The sequence below is a fragment of the Agelaius phoeniceus genome, chromosome 1, assembly GCF_051311805.1.
Source record: "Agelaius phoeniceus isolate bAgePho1 chromosome 1, bAgePho1.hap1, whole genome shotgun sequence".
NCBI classification, from domain to species: Eukaryota; Metazoa; Chordata; class Aves; order Passeriformes; family Icteridae; genus Agelaius; species Agelaius phoeniceus.
In genome coordinates, this window is record NC_135265.1 from 79,889,162 (window position 1) to 79,911,530 (window position 22,369).

The window sequence follows — 22,369 nt, forward strand, 5'->3', positions numbered from 1 at the left end:
ACCACTATCATCTGTGGTTTCTGTATTATTCTCTGCCTCATTGTGCTCTAACCTGTTTTTCATGAACCTGTACACAAGCAGTAGGTGCCCTGGGGCAGTGTGCCATAGCTGCTCCTCCAGCTCCCAGACATGTCCTCCTCTGCCTTAATTTTTGCACTGGGAAGGATTTTTCATTTTCACTGAGGTGACTGTTGCCACTACTGCTGTAGTTATTCCTGCATCTCTTGGCTGTGCCTATTTAAAGGTGCAGATCCCTGATGCATCCCAGGTCAAGTGAGAGCTGCAAGACTATGTTATTTTGGATTTAGGGTATTTATTTAAACTTCTCCCAGGACACACAGCATGGGCATTGGGCAGCAAATGGCTACTGTCAACAAGTAAAACTGAGATCCTGATCACGGTCTCAGGCATTTCTGTTAGAGTAAGAACCTTGCAGAAATGTTCATTCTTGCTTTTCTTTGCTGCTCAGGAAGGTGAATGGGGAAAAAAGTTTCAACCAATGGCATTCTAGTTTCCACTGCAACCAATGGCATTCTAATTTTCATGGCTTGATTTTTGTTTCACATGGTATGTGAGCTTTCTTCTTCTAGGGCATATTCTCATTGCTTAAGCAGGCAGAGTAAATTGGATTGACTTTTTTTGTACACTAACTTTTTTTAAAAGATAAAATGTGACACTTGCCCTGCATTGTGAATTAAAAAGCAGCAAGCAACAGAAGAATTTCAGCTCTGATTTTCAGGTCAGTCCTAAAGCTTTTCCAAGGACATCCTCTCCAGAGACAGGCCCCGTACCACAGGGATGTTGAGGTGTTCCTCTCTCAGGACAGGCGTTTTGTCTTCCTTCAGGTGGGATTCAGAGCTCTAGTCTCTTGCTGAGGACTGGGATCATTTCTCTGGATGGAACCAATGTCAGCACTTAGAGCACTGTGGACAGGGGTGACTGGCTGTTCTCCCACAGCCAGCTTTAGTCAGAAGAGCAGGGGGAAAGTGAAGTATTTTAATAGTGGGCTAGTAGGAATTGACCTCAGATGGCATTTTAGACATCTGACACATGAGCTACAACAGATGCTGACCCAAAATTAGAGATACTGAATTAGGGTAAAAACATCACAGAACAAAACAAACATCAACTCCCCCCAAAGAGACCCAAAAGAATAAACACTCTTCAATCATAATCCTCAATATACAAGGTCTGACTCCCTCTACCCTGGCAGGGCTCTCTTCATACAGTATGGGCAATCTTCTTGAGCCCGAATAAATGTGTGTGTGTTATTTTTCCCCAGTTTTCTCTCACCTCTATACCTGTGTCCATGGAAGTCTTACACAGACCTGTGTCAGAGGTAAAAAACTACCTGTTTATTTCAGATTGCCCATGGAGGCTCCTGTGTTTGTGAAAGACCCATCCAGAAGCAGAGATGCAGCTGCAGTAGTGCTCAGGTTACACCTGCACAGTGATCCCAATTATGCCATGCTTTCAGAGTATCAGATCTGTCAGGTGTCTGTCCTTCTGGCAGCACAGCTCCTGCAGTGGTGACAGCGGGAGGCAGAACAGCCAGAGCCAGCTGGTACATTTGATGCAGAAGATTTCAATTTGACAGGATTTAGTAAATGAAAACTCAGCCAAGAGTCATCAGGAGAGAGATTATTTGACACAGGAGATAGACTGCCCCTACATCAGCTTGCTCTTTAACTGGATACTTTGGTTCTCTTGGGGAATATCATGTAGGAAGAAAGATTTGTGCAGGGAAGGGTAACACATTACAAATGTTTGCTGAACCAAATGTACATTTGGCCAAGATCCTGCCAAATTGAGCAGGTTTTTGATGTCACCTGTAAGTAGATAACTAGCCTGGACAGACTTGAAAACATCTCAGGCTGAGTCCCAGTTTCAAACAAGCCATAGGAACATGCCAGCTTCCACTATGTCACATTCTGCTTTTCTGGGATAAGCAAAATTGAGCATTGACAAAAGCTACATTTCTTGGATTTTACATCCTCCTGTTTAAAACATGTGCGCTGGGATCAAGTATTGACTGCACAATCAGTATTTAACTTCAAATGAAGTAAAAAGTGTTGTATAGTTAGATACAGACTAGTGAAGTGTAGGTAGTGTGTAGGTAATAATCAGCTTTAAGAGCAGAAGAAAACTTGTACAATAGATGTTGCTTTCCTGGTGGATTTAAAAAAAATTTTTATACTTTTGAATCAATACTAAGTAAATTATCCAGTAGTCTCTGGGAAGGGAGGATCATGTGAATAATGGTCAAACTCTATCGAGCCAGCTTAAGAGACAGCCTTTGAATTTTTGGCAACAGAGGTGTGTAGCCCTAGATTGGAACCAAACCTTTTGTGCCAACATTAGTGAATAGTGCTAAAAGTTCATGCAAAATAGGACAAGTTAGACCTTTGACATTTTTCTCACAACTGTTGCTTTTCAAATCGCTGCCTTTGCATGCAAACATTTGTTGGATTCATCCATTATGCATGTCCTAGAAATTTGATAAAGGTCTCATAGGTTCCTTCTAAAAGGCTAAAGCCAGCTGCAGTATCCAATTGTAAAGACATGGTTACTGGCTTGCAATCTTGTTAAGTGTATTTGATATTCCTCTGACCTGAATATTCTGGATGGGAATTTAAAAATGCTGGTCCTCTCTGATTTTAGTGAACATTAATGACAGCACACAATTATTCATTAAAAAAAAAAGGTTTAAAGTGTTGTTGCAAGGTCCTCTAGTAAAGATTTCATCTTTCTAGTGGTAACAAATGTGTTACAGAAAACATTGCATAGAAGTAACTGTGTATCTTCGTGCCTGCCTTTTTGAGAAGTGTTTTAGGACCATGACTTACTTCAGCTAACACGTCCATGTGTCTACCAGACTGTGCTCTGCCTGGAATTGTTCTGTGGGGTTTTTTTCTATTTCTAGAAGAAGGGTCAGCAATATCTATGGCTTTGTTTTAATCACATTTGATCAATTGCACTTTACTGTGACATTTTCACTTACTACTGTATTAGATTAGTGGTTCATTAAGAACTCAGGCGAAGGTGATGTCACCAACATCTGTCTGTCTTCCAGCATCTGGATTGCCTACTTATCCCATCAAGTACGGTATGAATAAGCCAGTTCAAAGGAGAATGATACCTGAAATGTGTAATCAAGCTAACATGCTGTGTTAAATATTGTCATTAGTATTATTGCTACCTAGTTCTGTGTGACTTCACCAACAAGCTACACAAATCTTTGTAGAGGGATGCTTTCTTGTACAGATACAGATGCTACTGATGAAGTTTCCTTATTGATTTCTATTCACACAAAAAGGCTTCAAAATAGAGTCAGATTAAAAAATGGAGGCCTTGCCCTGGTTTATATTGCCTTCCTTTATGACAGATTTAATTGGAAATCTAACAGGAAATTAGACTGGAAGATTGCCAACTGCATGGCTGGCATGCCATGAAAGATCAACTATCTGTGTCTTTCATACTGCACACCAAAGCAGCTTTATCAGTTATCTGGGATTTCTTGTGAATTTTAGGATATCAAATATGGCATCAACAGCTTCAGCAGCAAAAATATTTCAAAGTACATATGATAGAAAAGCTATGCAAGTTTTCATAGGGAGTTTGAAAATTGAGGATGAAGAGTTCTGTATTGACATCTTAAAGTGAAAAAGGAAAACGCTACAGAAGCTAAGCCATCCCTAAACACAGCCCTATTGACTGTTCATTTCCTAAGGATCTTTCCAAAGAAGTGTTTAGAAGGATTGCTTTTTCAGGGCTAGCCTCTAGAGTATTTCATCATGTCAGCCACACATTCCACAGGAGTAAAATTAATGGCAACATATCTCTTACAGAAGTCCCTTTCGGATTTTGCCAGTTTACCTTACCTGGTACACAGGGTGTCTCCAGGGGAGATTACTCAGAAGCTATCAACTTGGCTGTCATTTGTTCATTCAAAAGAGATCAGTAAAATCAGAAAGTGAGAGAAAGAGGAGTGCTCAAGTCTTTCTGTCTGTCCTACTTAGATGGAAAAACTTAGTTACACCGCGGCCAGAGTCATATGGAGCTGTTTTCACTGGCATGAGGTCCGTGCTAAGCAAAGGTTTCTCTCTGCAGAGGGATCATAGTGCCATGCCTTTTGACAAAAAGTTATTTCTTAAAGCCATGTTTATTCCATGACCTTGTCAGAAGTGGATTACCATCCTCCATAGACTCTGGTATTCTGTAGTTGTACAAAGCAGGAAGAAAGCACTTGTGCTTGTGAAACTCCTGAAAATAATTCAGCTGTTTACATGTGATGAGAAGTTTCTAAACTAGCCTGCCTGATACTGGTTAGCTGTTTCTCTTTAAATTGAAGCTGCCAGAAATATTTCATTCTTGACAGAAGAAAAAAGAGGGGAAGAGCCATGATCAAGGAACCCTTTTTTGGCATAATTTAAGGCTGTTTGTCTATTACTAGCAATAGCAATTGGGAGATTAGGCATCTTTTTAGCAAGTTTAAATTAGAAGACTGTAACTCTGCATACACCTTGAAACTGATTACTTCACCATCACAAGTATCATCACAAAACACAACTACAACTGACTATTCATTTCAGAGGCCACAGTCTTTCACAAATTGCTTGAATACACTTTTGTGCACACACTAGTGCTTTTGGCATCAGCAGATGTAATATAATTTGAACTGATATCAATGCAATAGATGAAATTATCTATATCCCAGGAAAAGTTACATACAGCAGCGGCAGCTATTCCATATCTAACACGTGGTGCTTTCAGGAAGGAACAAACTGAAGCAAGACAGATGAAAATATTTGGAGCTTCAGGCATTCAGGTCAGAGCACATTAAAAGAGAGAGATTTGGCAGACATCAAAGGTGGAGAAGTTTGTATTTTCTACAGCTTTTTGCTTTGTTGACAGTGCAGTTTTAGTTTCAAAAATTATGAACGTCTTACAAAAAGAGTGGAAAAGAACAGTAAGAAAAAGGCTCATTTCTACTTTAGGGATATGGGTTCTTTTCAACTCAATAAGGGTTGCTTGCTTGTATGATTTTTGGAAGGGCAAATAAAGTCAAATAACTGCAATAAAAATCTTATGCTTATATTTGAAATGGAAGGACTTTGCCACAGTTACCTGATGATACTCTAGCTGGTTTGTTCATTCAGATAAAGTGGTATTTGAACTGTGTAAGTGTCAGTGAGGTTTGGGTGGTGGCTTGGAGAGATGTTCCTGGTTGGCCTCACTGCCACGGCCCTGTCAACACACATCAGCTGTAACCCATAGGAACTAAATACTTGTTAAAACAGAATCATATTTCATCCTTCATGCTTTTTGAATCTAATACTGTTTCAACAGTTTGCTGGGTGTACTAGATGATTGATGCTGTCACACTGCAGATAAAATTTGTCATTCTGTCATTTTTATTCAATACTTTAGAAGCATTTTGGTTCAAGCTGGAATCTGAAGGAATGTTACACATCTTTTTTACAGCTCACCTTAGTTATAAAAACAATCCATCTAATTCTTAGTGATTAATTGGCAGACATTTCCTAAACACAGATCTAGAATAAATTGGTAAGTTAGTTGTTCCTGAATATGTCTTGAAAGATATTTTTAAATTTCCTACAAGGGGATATAAATTAATATGGTATCAAATACAAACACACAAATTTGTTTATACGCAAATATGTATATGTCAACTACATGAAAGGAGATCAGTTATGTTTAATCATGTGCATATTTGGCCTCATTAAACAATGAAAGTAATGGATTAATATCAGCTATTTGCAGCAATTATATGGGATATTGTGAAAAGCTTGTTACATGGAAAAATTTTTTTAGCTCCTCAACTTTGAGTATTTGTTAGAGCTTTTGCCTGTAAAGATGAGCTGCAAGGACTATGCTCTGTTGAAATGATGGCTGAAATCTCAGAGCAATATTTCAGTGTTTTTTATTATCCATGATTATTATCAGGTCATAAAATTACTCTAAAAAGGAAAGAGACTGACTTCTGGTATGGCAGAAGTTCCATTATATACTTCAGAAATAGATACTTATTTTATCCTTGAGTCTACCTGACTTGAATTTAGTCTATATTGAATTATTTTGCCTGTGTCACAGGTCACAAGTTACTGCTGCTGAATCCAAAGAAATAAAGTCCAGCTTGGGGTGAAAACAATGACAGCTAAACTTGCTTGTTCCTTCCGAAACCAGATGCAGGAGATTGTGTTTGGTATCCTTCCACATGTGCTACATCATTTGCTCTTTCTGTGTTTCAACAGGCATTGAACAGGGGCATTGCTGCTGTCAAGGAAGATGCTGTGGAAATGTTGGCCAGCTATGGGCTGGCATACTCCCTGATGAAGTTCTTCACGGGTCCCATGAGTGACTTCAAAAATGTAGGTCTGGTGTTTGTGAACAGCAAGAGAGACAGGACCAAAGCAGTTTTGTGCATGGTTGTGGCTGGCGCTGTAGCTGCTGTATTTCATACTTTAATAGGTAAGGTCACTTCATGTCTAGTTAATATGACTTTTAATTTGTTTCCCTCACCCATTCTTCACACTGCTTAAGCTTTAGGCTTAATATTTCATTTTGTAAGTACAACAGGAGATGCAGAAGAGATGAGCTCTCTTGGGCTGGTATCTTGCCTATCCACATAATGTTTATTGCTTTTTAAACAGGCTATTAAGGAGCAGATTCCAAGCACAGGGCTCTCCTGCCTGGAAACAAAGCATGCTGCTGATCTCTTTCAGTCAGGTGTGTGAGCAAAACTTTGATGAGATTGACAGGTTGCCTGAAGCTGATAGCTCAGTGGTACTGTGAGGTAGTAATGATCAGCCAGCAGTATCTGCTGGGTTGGTTTGGCAGGACTTCAAGGTGTGCTTGGTAGGGCTGTTTGTCATTCTTGATGGCATTGTTGGTGTACTCCTTCTGTATCTATTCTTTTGCTACTTATCTCACAGTACAAAAGTCTCAGCAGGCAGGAGCCAGCATCCTCATTAAACTATCAGGTAGTACTCTCTGCTGCTGCTAGGCATCATCCACTTCTGTTGAATAATTAATCTGTGAGGAAGAGGTTAGTAAGAGCAATTTATACCAAACTGAGACCAACTCCCTGAGTGTACTCTGAAACAAAGAAAATACACAAGCAGACACAAACTGAACATTAAAAAAGGCAGCCACAGGATTTGCAAGTTTTTGAGAGCCTACAAAAATGGGATATCAGCTCAAGCATCAGCCACAGCAATAAAAGCCATTTAACTTGGAAGATTTTAACTTCATCCTCTCCAAGAAATCCACGAGATTCTCTGCACCTTCTGGCTCATTCTACAGAGCTGAAACCTCTGGACCGTAGCAACGAGGAACAGGAGATTCTGGAGGAAGAAGCAGAGAGTGCACTGCATTGAGCAGGTAAAATCCTAAAAAGCTGAGAGTTGTAAGGGGTGGGAGGGAGGAGGTAATTGTAACAGCCTATGGAGCCATGTGTTGGTTGACAGGCATTGGATTGGATCGGCACCAGTAGGGTGTCATTCCGTCACAGAAAAATGGGAAATGCGAGTGTAAATATCCTGAACTGCTGTGAAATCTCAGAGTGGCCTCAAAGGGAGCATTCATTATCAGGCTGTTATTATCTCATGTGCTGCAGTTCATCATATGGAATGGAATGGAATGGAATGGAATGGAATAGAATAGAATAGAATAGAATAGAATAGAATAGAATAGAATAGAACTATTTCAGTTCCTGCCTGAGTAGGTTCAAGATCCATCTGGTAAACACAAATGCCCCCAGCTCTTACCTCAGCTCTATGTGCCTCCCAAGCACTACAGTTTGTTTTGACCATCATATCTCTTATTCCACCACTGGTATGCAAGCCCTGTGCTATTTAACTTTGCTCCATGTTACAGTCATAAAAAATGCTTACAGTTATGGCTCACTAGCCAGGGATTAGATATTGCTAATTTTATAAACTGAATCCATGCATTCCAGTTAATATAATTCACTGATTTCAATTGGTCACTTCTTAAACATGTTTACATTTGAAGCTGTTTTATTGAGTCAGTGTTATAAATTTTGGCCCATTTGTACATTTGGCTCTCATATTTCTTTGCTTGGAATATTTCTTCATCCCCCAGAGCTGTTCTTCTAGTTGCTCACTTGCTTTTCTGCCAGTGCTGGTCAAAGTTTTTGCCTTTGCCAGCTGGATAAAAAGTTATTTTCTAGTCATACAGTATTTTATTTTAAGCTAGAATAGATTTTAAGAAAGTTTTAAGTGTAACTATCAAATTTCCAGGTGAAAGACATAACTGGATTTTCCATGTGGGACATCTTATTGAAAGGAGGTGTTTGGAACAAAGGGTGGAAAACCTGTCAGCTAAGTTTCTTGCCTTTGCCTGGAAGTAGAGCCCTGCTGGGTTCAGAACCCCTGAAATGCACTCGGCAGACACTGGGGAAAAAAAAGAGGCTGTGCTTACCATGCTTTAAAGTCCTGAATTAAAGGACTGCACACAATCTTTCAGCTTTTTATGGTGACAGACTGCAAAATATTTTTTGGTATTTTAACTTGTCTATGCCTGAAAATATGCAAAGGCCACAGCAGAGACTGGCAGAGCGCCTGAGGGAATGGAGTTAGTCAGATTCTAGCACCAATTGCCTGGGTGATGTTGCCAAATGTTATGTTCCAAGTTTCCTTTGAACCTGTTTCAAGTCCTGATTATTTTGCTCTGACCCACAGATACACAGCCTGCCTAGCAGGAAGAAGAGAAGGAGTCCAATGGCAGGCAGCCTCCTAGGACCTGCAAGTGCTCCCCAGCAGCTGCAAGCCCATCACAGGCTGTCTACAAGAGGCACAAATACAGGTCCCCGGTGCTTGGTGGATGAAAAAAAGAAACAAATAACACTTAGGGGACTAATTTTTTTCCACATGCCATAAATATAGGGCTAAGGAAGATGACATGTCTATCTGCCATAGACTGTCAAAGCCCAGGAAGAAACAGAAAACAAAAAGCCCAATGAAATAAGGAGTACCAAAAGGAAGAAAACAAGTGGTGGTAGAAACACAGTGACCACAATGAATCACCACAATTCCAACTGTGATAGGGACTATTTGCAGTCTACATATAAAGCTCCTCACAAACAGTGGCCTCTACTCATGGAAAATATCAAACCAGACAGTTTCACACACCTGACTCATGCTTCATTGCTTCAGCACCAGCCTCCCACTGCTGCTTCCCCACTGGGGCACACACAATCCTCTGTGCCAGTGACTGGCTGAGCTAAACCCCTTGAACTCACAGCTGCAAGCTCTGGGTCCCTCAGTCATCACCCAGCCACATCCTTATGAAGGTCTGCAAAGTCCTCACCAGCAGCTCCTGTCACTCCCTTGTACTGGTAGCAGTAACAACTGAGAACCAAGTTGGCCAAAGGGATTCAAAGCCATCTTCTCATCCTACTTCCAAAACTGCTGTAGACCTTGTCAGTACAGTATTCCTGGACTGGCTGTTTCAGATGTGATCTGGAATACAGTATTCTGCCTTCCTTGCCCTGGGCTACTTTGAGGGCAGCTACTGCCACCAATTAGTCTCCTGGTGGGAAGGTCACTATGGAGCCAGGGTCTAAAGTGTCCTGTTATTTCTGAGACTGGCTTTTTGGTGGCTGTAAGAGAAGGAATTCAAGATGCTAAGCCTGTCTCTGCATATTTTTGACATCTTACTAAATCGCCAGCTTGACAGAGGAGAAAAGTCATTTATATAACATTTTGCTAACATAATGCATTTCTTAGTGTTGCTGGTAAGCCCTCCATACTAAGTGAACCTTTTAACATCAGTGTCATGAAGAATATGCACATCTTCTTTGGCAATAAAACAGCATTGTTCAACTTTTCACTAGTTTACTGAGAAAGTTTATTTCCTTTTGAATAATTCTCAGTAGTTCTAGAAACGACAGGACAGCAGTTACTTTGAGGAAATATCCTCTGTGCTTTTTGCTATCCCTGATTAAAAACAACATGATGGATCATTGTCATCACCAGGAGAAAAAGGCTGGAACTTTAGTAACCAGCAAACTTGTAGGTTAACTTTTGCAGTAATCTATGGTGGATTGGATGGCCAAGACACGTGAGTGATTTGTTTTGTGCCCATTTATTGCTGTCAGGCTGCTGAGCATGGGCCATAGATTGCACAGGGCAACACTTCAGCAGTTCCTGGCAATTCCACTGATACTTTTGAACTTCCACATGCACGATCACTGCATGTACGTTAAAAATCTCCGTGGGACTTGAAACATGGGTGCAATCCCACCAATTCCAGTGTAACACTACTGGAATTTTCCAGAGACTAGGAATTACAGAGTGGGTTACAACAAGCTATTTCTTTTAGTCAGTCTTGTTCTGACAAGATCACTCTACTGGGGTGTACTAAACATTTTGCCCTGGAAAAAAGGGACAGCACAGGAACACAAATCAGAATTATCTGGGCTTGCTGCTTTCTCCATCCTCCTCCTCTCTAAATAAAAATAAAATGTCATTCATTGAAAATTTGTCCTACTTCAGCATGATCATTGTTAAAGCAATAACATGCTTCCCTGGCTGCCCTCACCCTTTTCCCACAATAGGGGCAGTTGCTTTTCAACAAGCTACTCAGGACAAAAGAAGAAAGCCTATGACCAAAGCACTTTTGGATAGCAGTGATTGTGTCTCAGTTACACCAGGATAATTTTGAGACTTACAAAATGTTGGCTTATATAAAGATATTTCAGATACTAAAAGTCATTCACAGATTTGGGAAAATCTATGTAATGCAATTTTGGAGCTAGACCCAAGCACACAAAAATATGGTTGCAGTAATCAGTCTTCACTGAGATGCTCCTAAGCTGTTTTGGTTTTCTTTAATTTATGTATTACTATAATAAGCAGAGAAGAAAAATCTTAACACCTTAAACACTCATCTGAGCTTTCACATGGGAAAACAGAGGCTTTCTCCTCTGTTTTAAATTCAAGTTAACCAAAGACATAAGGAAATCTTTATACCCTGTGGCATCTCCAAATGAAGTTTTGCTATTGTTTTTTCACATTGGTATTTTCCTATCTGCCCAAATCCCTTTGTTGAACAAATTAGCTCAGTGCATTAAGCATGGTGCTAATAACATGAAGGTTGTGGGTTTGGTCCCTGTACAGGCCATTCACTTAAGAGTTGGACTTTTTGGTCCTTGTGTGTCTGTTTCAACTGAGAACATTCTGTGGTTAAGAAACTCATGAGCATCCATTTTGGCCATGTGAACCATCTTTCTGACAAGCAGCAGAATAGATTTGTTACTTCTCAAGTTTCCAAGTTCATTTTTAAAACTGGCAGCAAAGTATGTAAATGGAATGTGTCTAGAAAGAACACACTTTACCCAAAATCATGTTTTGGATTTTTTTCTTCCGGTAAAGCTATTTTTGACATATGTAGCTCTGTGTCTGGAAGTAAATGGTGTCACTTCCTCTGAGAGTTTTTTCTTTGTGATTGAAGTATGGCATGCTCAGTAGCAGTCAGCTCCAAAATAACTACAGTACAGGTATTTGTCTGAGATTGCTGGCATCATTACGAGTGTGTTGTTTTAAGGGTGTCTGAAGTTTGTGTGGTAGTAATTGGCTTGCTAGAGAAATCCGTGTAGGGACCAGGAGATCCAATTAGGTGTACAGTTTTCAGTGTCAATTCTTGACCTTCTGGGTCTTAAAACTCAGCTGGAAAAACCAAAAGCTAATTCTTGCTAAGCAAGAATTCCTGCTTATCTTCTGTAGCAAATCTGATCCTTAGACATAGCAAAACAAATGAGGTACTAGAGAAGAGCAAACAAGCAGCTTGTCTTGACTTTTCTACTTTTCTGTTTTAGTTGAAATGATGCAAGAAGTGGGAAGTGCCATCTGCTTTAGATTTATGTAATACTCTCTAGCTTTGTTGTCTGTGTTATTAATTTTGTACCATTCTTCATAATAAGTTTGTAAGGTTGGCCAAGGTTAAGTTCTAATTGCATCAGCAATTGCTTGATTCATGGCTCAGTGACACATGCCTGTATGTTTGTCAATGAATCTCAGCTTGCTAAATCCTTATTTGTGAGGACAGAAACATTCATGGACATCAGCGAAAGTGATTGTGTGCTTTCACTGACATATGAAATAGTTGACTATTTTGAAAATAACATTTGAAAATGTTTTAAGTTCAACCATTACATATTTAAAACCAAAATCACATTAAAAAGTTCAGTTAAACTTTTTTTTGATGGGGAGAGGAAAAAGAAAATCTTTCATGAGTACAGAGCTCAGTGCTGTTATCCCTAGAAACCTTAAAAATGTGGTGCTATGAGTTGTAAGGGTATAAGTGCCCAGAGAGTACCCTGCCAATAAACTATGACTCTTTTCTTAAAAGTGAGAGTAGTTCAGCCTCTGACCCTTTGATTCTGTGAATATTTCTGTAATAGCAAATTTTAGGTTAAAAAAAAAAAACAACCAAAAAACCCACAATGGCCTTTAGAGACAAAAAGGTTACTTATTACTCACATTCTAAACACTTTAAAAGTCTCATTTAAAACAGATGAAGGACAGGGAGATCAGGGAAGGGTAACTTCTGCAGCGTGCTGTGCTTCTGGCACTGCTCTGCTGGAGGTGGCCCCTCCACAGAAGCAGGTTCCTCAGCACGTGGACTACAATTCCCAGTCCCTATGTGGAGGATAAGGTGGTGTGTCACCTGCATTGGTTTTTAAGTTTTTGGGCAGAAGTGTAAAGCACACTCATTGGAACCTAAGAGAAAGTTCAGTGAATCTGACCTTCCCACATGGCTTGCCTCACAAACCTTCCAGACTTCTTTCCTTCATTGAAATAAGTTGATTCAAGAACATCCATGTACTGCCCTGCCATAAAAGCAGGGCTTACCATGCAAAAAACCCTTCGTAGCTGAGAGTTTTCAAAACACCAAGTGAAGATTGGCACATGGCTATTCATGCAAAAATATAAGGAGGCTGTGCTTGATGTTTGATTGAACTGCAACAAGCACCTGAGCACTTAAGGGACTAAACTGCCTTCTTAGAACTGAAGAAAAGGTGGAGTCCTGGTTTAAAATTCTTCCCCAACCCTCTGCAAAGGAAACAAGGCTGGGAGTGCCTCAGGAAGATGGCTAAGCAACTTGGGATTTACTGAGTGAATTTGGAGACTGCGAGTCTAACAGTTACAGTGCAGGTGAAAGACATATATAGGGACCAGCATAGGGAAAGAAGAAGTTTTTAACATTTCTAGCATCTTTTGGGCAGTCCTGGTTATCTGGAATGTGGCTTGTGCTTGCTCACAGTGCTGTCATACCACCTTCTTTTATTTTACTATCTTGTTTACACTGTCTTATTTGGACTCAAATAGTCTTTTCAGTTCTGTTAATCATTTAACTGCTGTGTCTCTAAGCCATCACAAAACAATGACAACTTAAACTCCTCTTTAATTGCTTCCAAGTATTGTTTACAAGTTATGAAAGGCAGTTTTAGGCTAAGAGACTGAATTTGATGACTAATGTTAGCATTTGTCAATCCAGTTATGATGCATGCATGAAAAGGATCTCTCCTGAAATACCCTGTGTGAAGATTTGTACAAAGATAATAGGGTTGTTATAAATGGAAAATTAGATAGATGTTCACATTTGAAATAGTTAACTTAGAAAATACACAGGTAGGAGAGAACTGAAATAAGGTTCCCCAGACACAAATAATTCTACCATTCCTTGCCTTAGGGGAGATTGGCCTAATAATTCTTGTAACAGCTATTGCAAGTGTATAGAGGAAATCAAGTAATGATGGGCAGATCTAGAACATAGTTTATAAAAAGTTAAAACTGATTTGGATTATTTACCTATGCATATTGTATTTGTCTCCATAGTTCAGACTCCAGTCTGAGCTAGCCTTTGTTATTCCTTGGTTATTGGGAAGATTCTGGGATTTTTAAAACAGCTGGATAACATGGGTACAAACAGAACTGTAAGCACTTCTGCAGCGAGCTGTGTGGGGACTTCCCATGTCTGTGCAGCCTCAACCCAAGGCTTTGAGAAGAGAGGCCTGGAAAGAGAGAGTTGTCCAACACTAAAGGTTGTCTTGGGTTCAAACAGGACAGTGAAGAACATGCTGGCAATCAGGAGTGGGAGCCCCCTGAATTCCAGAGGTGCCCTGTTCTGACCTGTGGCTCTGGAGGTGCTGGCTCTAGATAAGGAAGGAACCTCAGGCAGGTCAAGGCTGCCCAGGGACTGCACAGCAAAGCACAGTGTCCTGACAGTCCTGGCAGAGGTGGTCATAAGGCAGAGTAAGGGAGAGACATAATGAGTGTGATTTGTTGCATGCCATCACAAATCACAGTATCATTTTACAGCTTTGGGCAGGTTTACAGGTAATGTCATGAGAATGCAGTGATAATAGATGGTTTCAACATTTATAAGGCACTATATCCCATGAAATACACAATGCCTGGTGAAAAAGCTTTTCTAACAAAGAGCCTTGATTTAATGAAGGAGCAGTAGATTTTCTGGAGTACCAGCGTGTTCATTTAGCAAACAGATGTGGCACTTACTATACTCATCTCCCAATCCAGCCATTTGTTATCACGCCTCTGCCAAAGGTTACTTTAAAAAGAACCATGAGAGCACTTCTTAGTCATAAACAGCAGCTGGTGAGGCTGCAATATCTGTAGCCCTTGCAGCTGCTTGCTAAGTGGATGTGTGTCTGAGCTCCAAGGCATTACAGCCTTTCAGGTACTTCTGAATGTCTCACCCAAGAGTCCATATGCAAGCTTTGTTTTTCATTCTTATCTTGTTTCTTTACAGCATATAGTGATTTGGGGTATTACATTATCAATAAGCTGCACCATGTGGATGAATCAGTGGGAAGTAAAACTCGGAGGGCCTTCCTTTATCTTGCTGCCTTCCCTTTTATGGATGCCATGGTGAGTGCCTGATTCAGAACTGAAATTTAATGTTAATGCTATGTTTTTGTGACCTTAGTTCACAAACTTTGTTACCAGATGGGAAATTGAAGTATGCAGAAGTAAGGTGTGTCCTTGGCAAGCAGTAATTCTCTACATACCTTGACTCATCTCCTGCTACATGGAGAAAGCATCTGAGTGAACTTTAAACATCCAGAGATCATGACAAATGTCACAAACCTCAGCTGCCTTGTCAGAGTTACAGTATGTGCCTGTTGGAAAGCACTGGTAGTCTTGTGATGAGCTGTACTGGTTGTCTGTATGTGACCTCATTCTGATTTGTAGTGAAAGATTTGGATTTGCTGTGCATTCCCAGACCTACAGAGCTCACAAGGAATAAAATCAATAATTTCTCAAAGCAAATTTTTCAAAAAGATGTTTCTTACCATCAGGTTTTGCAAGCACAGCTAACTCCAGTTATATCTCAAATGCTTGAGCAAGGGACCCATACCTGGGGAGAGCTGCTGCTTCCCAGATCAGCAGGCTCATTGCTTGTGGCCAGCACAACATGAAAATGTGGCAGCTCCCTTTAATGCCTCTACCTGTGTGTAAAACTGGTAAAGGAGAACCTTCTCATGCCAATGCCTCCACCACTTTCTCACCACTCTGTCTGCTTGAAACAGTCGCTGACAATAAAAAGAAGTGGGATCATTTAAAAGAAGTTGGATTTCTTTTCCAGACAGGACGCAGTGTAACTCAGTGGGACAAAGAATATTACACTTCAGAGGTGCATCCAGCAGGTGCATTTATTAGATTTATCATTTATTAGATTTATCAAGTTTATTAGATTTACTATGATAATTCATCCTGTGCAGCATCTGATTTGTGAAGGGCTGCTTTCTTACCAGATGTGCTGAGAAATGTCTATACAGTCTGTAAATTTATCCCTATTCTCCCTGCCAGCCTGACAACATTGAGGAACTCAATGCAACAGTACTTTCTCTGCATTAATGGCCTAATGTTTGCCCAGGTTCACACCAGCTACTGCTACAGGTTGTTTGTGTACAATGTAGCAACCAGAAAACAGCATTCTTGGACCTGAAATCATTCACAATATCATAATCACTTCCCAAACTTTTCTCTGTCTTTTTTTCAGGCATGGACCCATGCAGGGATTCTGCTGAAACACAAGTACAGTTTCCTAGTGGGATGTGCCTCCATCTCAGATGTCATAGCTCAGGTAAAGGCTCCTCATAGAAGTCACTGTTCCGATTGTGTTATGGAGCAAATGCTTTCCTAAACAGGAACTCTCTAGTACAGAGTCTCTCTGGTGCCTTCTCTCTCTTCCATAAGCAAGACACCAGAGGAGGCAATCTTGTGTGCTGCCCTCTGACTGTTCATCATGTGAAGGCTATTTGCTGGCAGCTGTGGTTTAGGACAGTCTCATTTGACTGGATCAAGTCAGTTCCCAGGGCTGTTTGCCTTAGGGTCACATCCTGGAGCCCTTCCACAGCCCTGTTCATAATGGCTGAGAAACAAGTTCTGTATGTACACATGTACATTTGGGGGAAAGAAAGGTCAGGCAAGGAGACCACGGGCTGCTACCAATCCTGAGGCTGAGAGAGTGCTTTGAAATAGATCTTTCTCTCTCTGTACATTCTCCCCAGCACTTTGCACAGTTCCAGTGAAATCCTGAGCTGGAGGTGAAGTTTTGCACGTGGTGTCTAACCCAAGGAAATGCAGTGTAAGCCACCTTTGAGTACTTGTTACTGTTCCAAAAGGTGAAGGCTCAGAAGTGCTCCAGAAGGGGTCTGTGGTGATAACCCCTGGGTGATTCAGAGAAGACAAAATGTTTTTTGAACTTTCAAAAGGGAGCTGTTAACTATCCTGTTGTTTTGTATTAGGCACACTGAAAAAACAACATTCATACACACTGTGTTGTAGCATTTAAGAACTAATATACAGCCCTCATTTGAAACATATAAAAATATTTGGAAATGAAGAGTCCCGGAAACTGTAAACAGTTGCTGTAGTGCCCCATTACCAGCTGTATGGTGTAATGACTGGATAAGAGGATAGAACAGTACAACATCAAAGGAAATATGAAGTCAATGGCACTCAGTTCAATTTTCCATAGCATTTTCCTTCCACTAAACATGAGGAAACCATAAACCAGGTTGAGCTGTTCAGTCAGTTGCTACTCTGTATTTGTCAGGTCTGCCCCTCTACAGTAGTGCACTAAATCCCCAGAGATAATACCAATTACTGCAAATGACCTTAACCCTCAGGGTCTGCTCTTGTTCTGATGTGACCCACAAAGTTTCCTGACCCTGGCTGTCAGGCCATGTGAGCTAAATACAGAAACAGATTCTTATTTTGGCCGTGCCCTTTCCACAGTGGTTGGTGAGGGGGGGTGCCAGGGTTGTGAAGAATAAGGCACCTGTCATCTTCTCTCAACAAAATACTACACAGAGCAAGAGCAAACCCAGAGCACAAAAAGTTGTGGCTGTCATAGCTCAGAACTCTGCACCTACATATGCGCCCCACAACAGGGAGTAGGGGCACAGGCAGTAGCCACTTTTTCTTGGGTAGCTTCATGTGCACACTCTTTGTGACTGACTTTGCTTCTATTTACTGAAAAGCAATGTTTTTGTAGGTTTGAAAACCCTCATAAGCACTGTGGCCTGCCTCAGTAACATTTGCAGAGTGTGGTTTTTCTTAACTATTTCTACAGCTCTAGCAATGAAGAAGAGAACCTGCTTCTGAACAATGTGTATTTTATTTCTTGTAACTCACTTGAAATGTCAGCACATCCTGGCAGGATTGTCCTGGTTCTGCTCTTCACAGCACCAAACACAGTTGGCTTTCCAGTTGTGCCCTCCATCCTGAATCATTTGGAATTCAACAGGCATTTCATCCACTCTGTACTTAACAAAGAGAATAATATCATATTAATCAGTTCCTTTGCATTTTATGGATTAAGCATTTAGTCTTAAAAGGCTGAATTATGAACTGTTCATTAGCCTGAAAGTTTCCATTTAATTTACATTAATGTGGCACTCAGCTGAAAAGCAAATAATGAAATAGTGAAATTTCACTTGAAAAAGCTGAAAATTAGGTTGACATAAGACTTCCTGCTCCTAAATGTTGAAGTGAATATTTAAAAAATCTGGCTTTTAAATTGTCACTATTCTCCCTACTGCCCAAAAAAACCCCACAACAGCAGGGCCATGTATCAGAATAGCACATTCTCCTGGGAAGGGTGACTCTCAGCCACATGCCTGCTGCCAGACCCTGCCAGACTTTCATGCCAGCCTTCTCCTATTTATGGGTTCTAGTCTGTCACCTGCCCAAACTTCAAGTCTTGTGTCATAGAGTATGAAGTTAACTCCTGTTCTTCTCATGTACATGACCAAATACTGGGGGATCCTGACTAAAGTTTCTGTAGAACTGTAGCCATGCAAGTTGTTGTGTCAGATCGACTTAGGAGGAGCCAGACAGAAGGTGTATTGGCTCTGGAGAAACACCCAGACAAATTGTTAATCATCTGTTTGTTTTCTCTGCAGGTTGTTTTTGTAGCCATTTTGCTTCACAGTCACTTGGAGTGCAGGGAGCCTCTCTTGATCCCAATCTTGTCCCTGTACATGGGAGCACTTGTCCGGTGTACCACGCTCTGCCTGGGCTACTACAGGAACATACATGATGTTATTCCTGACAGAAGTGGGCCTGAAATGGGGGTATGTCTTCATGCTTGTGGTTTTTTGAACTCAATAATTTTATGTGGGGTTTTTTTTTTGTGTTGTAATACTGCATTAAACCACTGTGCATGTAGGGCCTTCTCTTTGTCCTGCAGGAAAAAACATTTTCAGTTAAAGAGGCATGGTGGAAATTATTCCAGCAACAGCACATGTGACACAATGCCTTCCATAGTTTGGATGTGTCTGCTGAGGACCTCTGTACTGAGCTGTAAGACAGCACAGCATGAACTAAGGGAACACCTTAGTTCATATGGAAGAAGATACCAAAATTTCTCTTTTTCTTCAAATGTCATATTGTTTTTCATGTAGCTTTGTCTAGTAGTCAGAAAAAATTATGCAGAAAAGTACCTTATGCATTATTTATTGAGATCCATGACACATCTTCTGAATCAGTATTGCTACCATGAGTGAAAATATTTTAGGCTCCTCATACTGAAAATTATTGAAATGAATGTACCAAACTGACAATGGATGGGAAAAGCAGAAAACCTTTCTCCATGCTTTTGGTCGTGTGCTTCAGGTTTTTTTCCAAACTCACTTCATTTTTTTTTATCCTGTGTTGCAGGGAGAAGCTACAATAAGGAAGATGCTGAGTTTCTGGTGGCCTTTGGCATTAATTTTGGCAACTCAGCGAATAAGTAGGCCCATTGTCAACCTTTTTGTCTCCCGGGACCTAGGTGGCAGTTCTGCAGCCACAGAGGTAAGAAAGGCAGTGCTCTCCTTTACTGCAAATGATCATTTCCATGGCATTACCTCTGTGCCTCTCTCCTCAGCCAAGCTGACAAGAAAAAATTGTTTTAAGTACATTTCTCTTTAGTGCATTTTTATGCTTGAAAAGAAGATTGATTGGACTCTCACCATGAGCCCTTCTGCCAGGTCTACTGGGACCTCACCCTCAACAAGACTAGTAGAATTTTTTTGCTGAACAGTGCCTGCATGCCAAGTTTTCATGCTCTACACGTAAGAACATATAGTCTGGAGCATTTAGATCCCAGAAATTTTAGGACAGTTGACAGTAGTCCCATGTCCTACTCTTTCCTGTCATGCATATTTTATGGCTGTGCAAATTGAAGTGAAACTACTGTTAACAGTCAGTGCATCACACAGAACAGAGACATTAAAAAGTACATATAAAAAAAATTGACTCCTGGTTGGGATATGAAATGCACCGTGTTTCTCTTGAGGAATTTCAGATTAGTCCAGTAAGTCTCCTACAGCTGTTGGGAGACAGATTTCTGATTGTGATGCAGAGCCTTTACCAATGCTCACCACAAGCTGACCCATTCTCCTAAAAAGTCTGGGGAATTTCTGCTGCCAGTTTCATGCAAAGATGTCTAGATGCATATAGCCATAGGATAAGCAAAGGTGTAAGATACTAAATTAAAAGAGAAGTTCAAAGAACTGCTGTAAATTTGTCATACCTGATATGGTGTATTTCACTCACTCAGGAGGTGCCAGGCCCTGCAAATAAACAGCTGTGAGAAAAGAACTTAGGAAGCTTAACACTTTTACATATGTGATTCAGGGATCAGTCTATGTGTTAACAGTGGCCTTTGTACAAGGGGAGCCAAAAATTAGCAAAGATCAGTTTTGCATTTCTTGGTGACTTTCAATTTTAGATGCATCACATTTCATGGCTAGCCAGTTCCATTTTGTTGCTATTAGGATGACTCCAAATACGTGTGATATCTGGGATTTACTGGCAGTTTTACAGTAATGGTCACATCCCGACTTTCTCTGATTTCTGAAATAATTGCCTTTGCAAAGGGAGGTGCTGACAATACAGATAACATCAGTGTCTGGAGCATCTGTATCCACAGGACTTTTTACAGGTCCCCTGTTCAATAATAGCAGCAGCTTTCACTGTGGGCAGGGAGTCCCTGTGAAGGACTAGGCTGTAACATGTTCATGAGGACCACTTGCACTGTCCAGCTCCCTCTGCTTTGTTTGGACTGCCAGTACAGTTGTGGTGATTGGGCTACCCCTTTGGTGCTGGCTTTCATTGGGGCCTTTCTCATCTGTCAAACACAGGTGCTAGACATTTAGGAAAACTTTCATGCATGTATGTTGGAATAACACTAATTGAGGAAAAACACTGGGAAAAAATCAATACTAAAAACTTAGTACTTTCATCCAAGCAGAATCTAGCATACACAATATGGTAGGGAAATACTTTTTCCCTTAACAGGTACTGTGTCTTTTTGGATTTAACAATGAAAATAAGCAAAATAGCTTTTATATTCCTTACTTGATTTAACCTAGTTAGGTTTCATATAGATGGAAATTCTGATGAAAATACAGTAATGGGACGGTGTGCAATTAAAAAGGGTACTATCTTAAAATTCCAATTTCTTTTATTTGAACCAATTACTTTTTCAAGGTACATTAAACATTATTAGTGCTATTATTAGCAGGGAAGGATCTATACCACTCTCTTCCTCTCTGTGGATATCATCACATTCCACTCCCTTTTTAAACAGCACAGGGAACAAATTAGCTACATGGTCCTGTGTTTGTATAGATCTTTTAACCAAGCAAAGGCAGCAGTTACATTTATAATGGCAAAATGGGGTCAGATAATCAAGAAAATGTATTTTGAAAGTTTGGGAGTGAAACAGAAATAACAGTAGTTAAAAAAGGTCTTTCTTAACACTACCATTGCCAGATGTAAAATGAATCAGAAATATGTGGATTGTAACAGATCTGAACCTGCAGACAAAAGGCACCCAAGTACTTTGATTTCTAGAGTTAAGAGGGTCAGGCAGTTCTCAGTTCAGATGCATACTTCAGCTCTGAGGACTAGAAAATTTGGAGTGACAGTAGATTTACAAGTAGCCACAGGAAGAGCTCCTAAACACTCTTCCTACATGAAGGACATGTATTTGGACTACTTCTTCAGCAGCCAGAAAAATCACCAAAATATTTCATACATTAATATGGGGGGGGCGTTTATGTCTTTGATAAACCTCTTGGACTGTACTTATGAGAGAGTAAAAGGGCAGTGAATTGTTAAAATTTCAGGCAGTAAATTCTTATAATAAAAATGTTCACCTGGGATTATTTTTGTCTGGTGTTCATTGATGAGCACCAAAGTGGGCAGAGGTAGATTTTTTTGGTCTCGTTAAGTGCCTCCTGCCTCCAAGCAGTCATTTTGATGTCCAAACTCAGTCAGCCACTGAGATCCAATCAAATATATATAGTCTGGTTTATATATATCCAATCCAATATATATAGTCTGTTTTACTTGAAGCTATCTTATTTATGGATAACCAAGTAAAATGTATAGAAATTGAAATTATGTGGTATGATCCAAAACTACTGTGAGCTGCAAGGCATTCTGCTGCTCAGCTATCTGTAGGTAAAATAACTCAGGAGCAATTTGGGAGGAAGGTGTTGGCCTGGTAAGGGGTGCACCACAGCTCAAGTTAACTCTTATCTCAGAGTATCAGAGTGATGGTGAAATGACAAAGTTGATTTAGGTAACTTCATGACACAAAAAAAAATTCATAAACTTAAAATACCAGGCCAAATGACAGCCATTTTGATGGTCTTCCTGAAACAAGAAGCTTCCAGTCCCTGGTCTGGTTTTGCATTGTGCCAAGGTCAATGTGGTGATACTGGTGGGCAGTAGCACCCTGTGTTAGTTTCACTGTTGTGTTTGAAGATTTAAGGTTCATGTTTCTCTGTCTCTGT

At 40.4% G+C, this 22,369-nt stretch overlaps 1 protein-coding gene across 1 annotated transcript in view; it reads left to right on the forward strand.

Moving 5' to 3' along the window:
* The window catches only part of ANKH (ANKH inorganic pyrophosphate transport regulator), a 107,006-nt gene that overhangs the window by 49,793 nt on the left and 34,844 nt on the right, over positions 1–22,369 (forward strand). Inside the window, exons 2-6 of the mRNA XM_054639709.2 lie at positions 6,276–6,492; positions 14,821–14,939; positions 16,075–16,158; positions 18,485–18,655; positions 19,242–19,376. Of these exons, the coding sequence (XP_054495684.1) occupies positions 6,276–6,492; positions 14,821–14,939; positions 16,075–16,158; positions 18,485–18,655; positions 19,242–19,376 (726 nt within the window). The remainder of the gene's footprint in view (positions 1–6,275; positions 6,493–14,820; positions 14,940–16,074; positions 16,159–18,484; positions 18,656–19,241; positions 19,377–22,369) is intronic.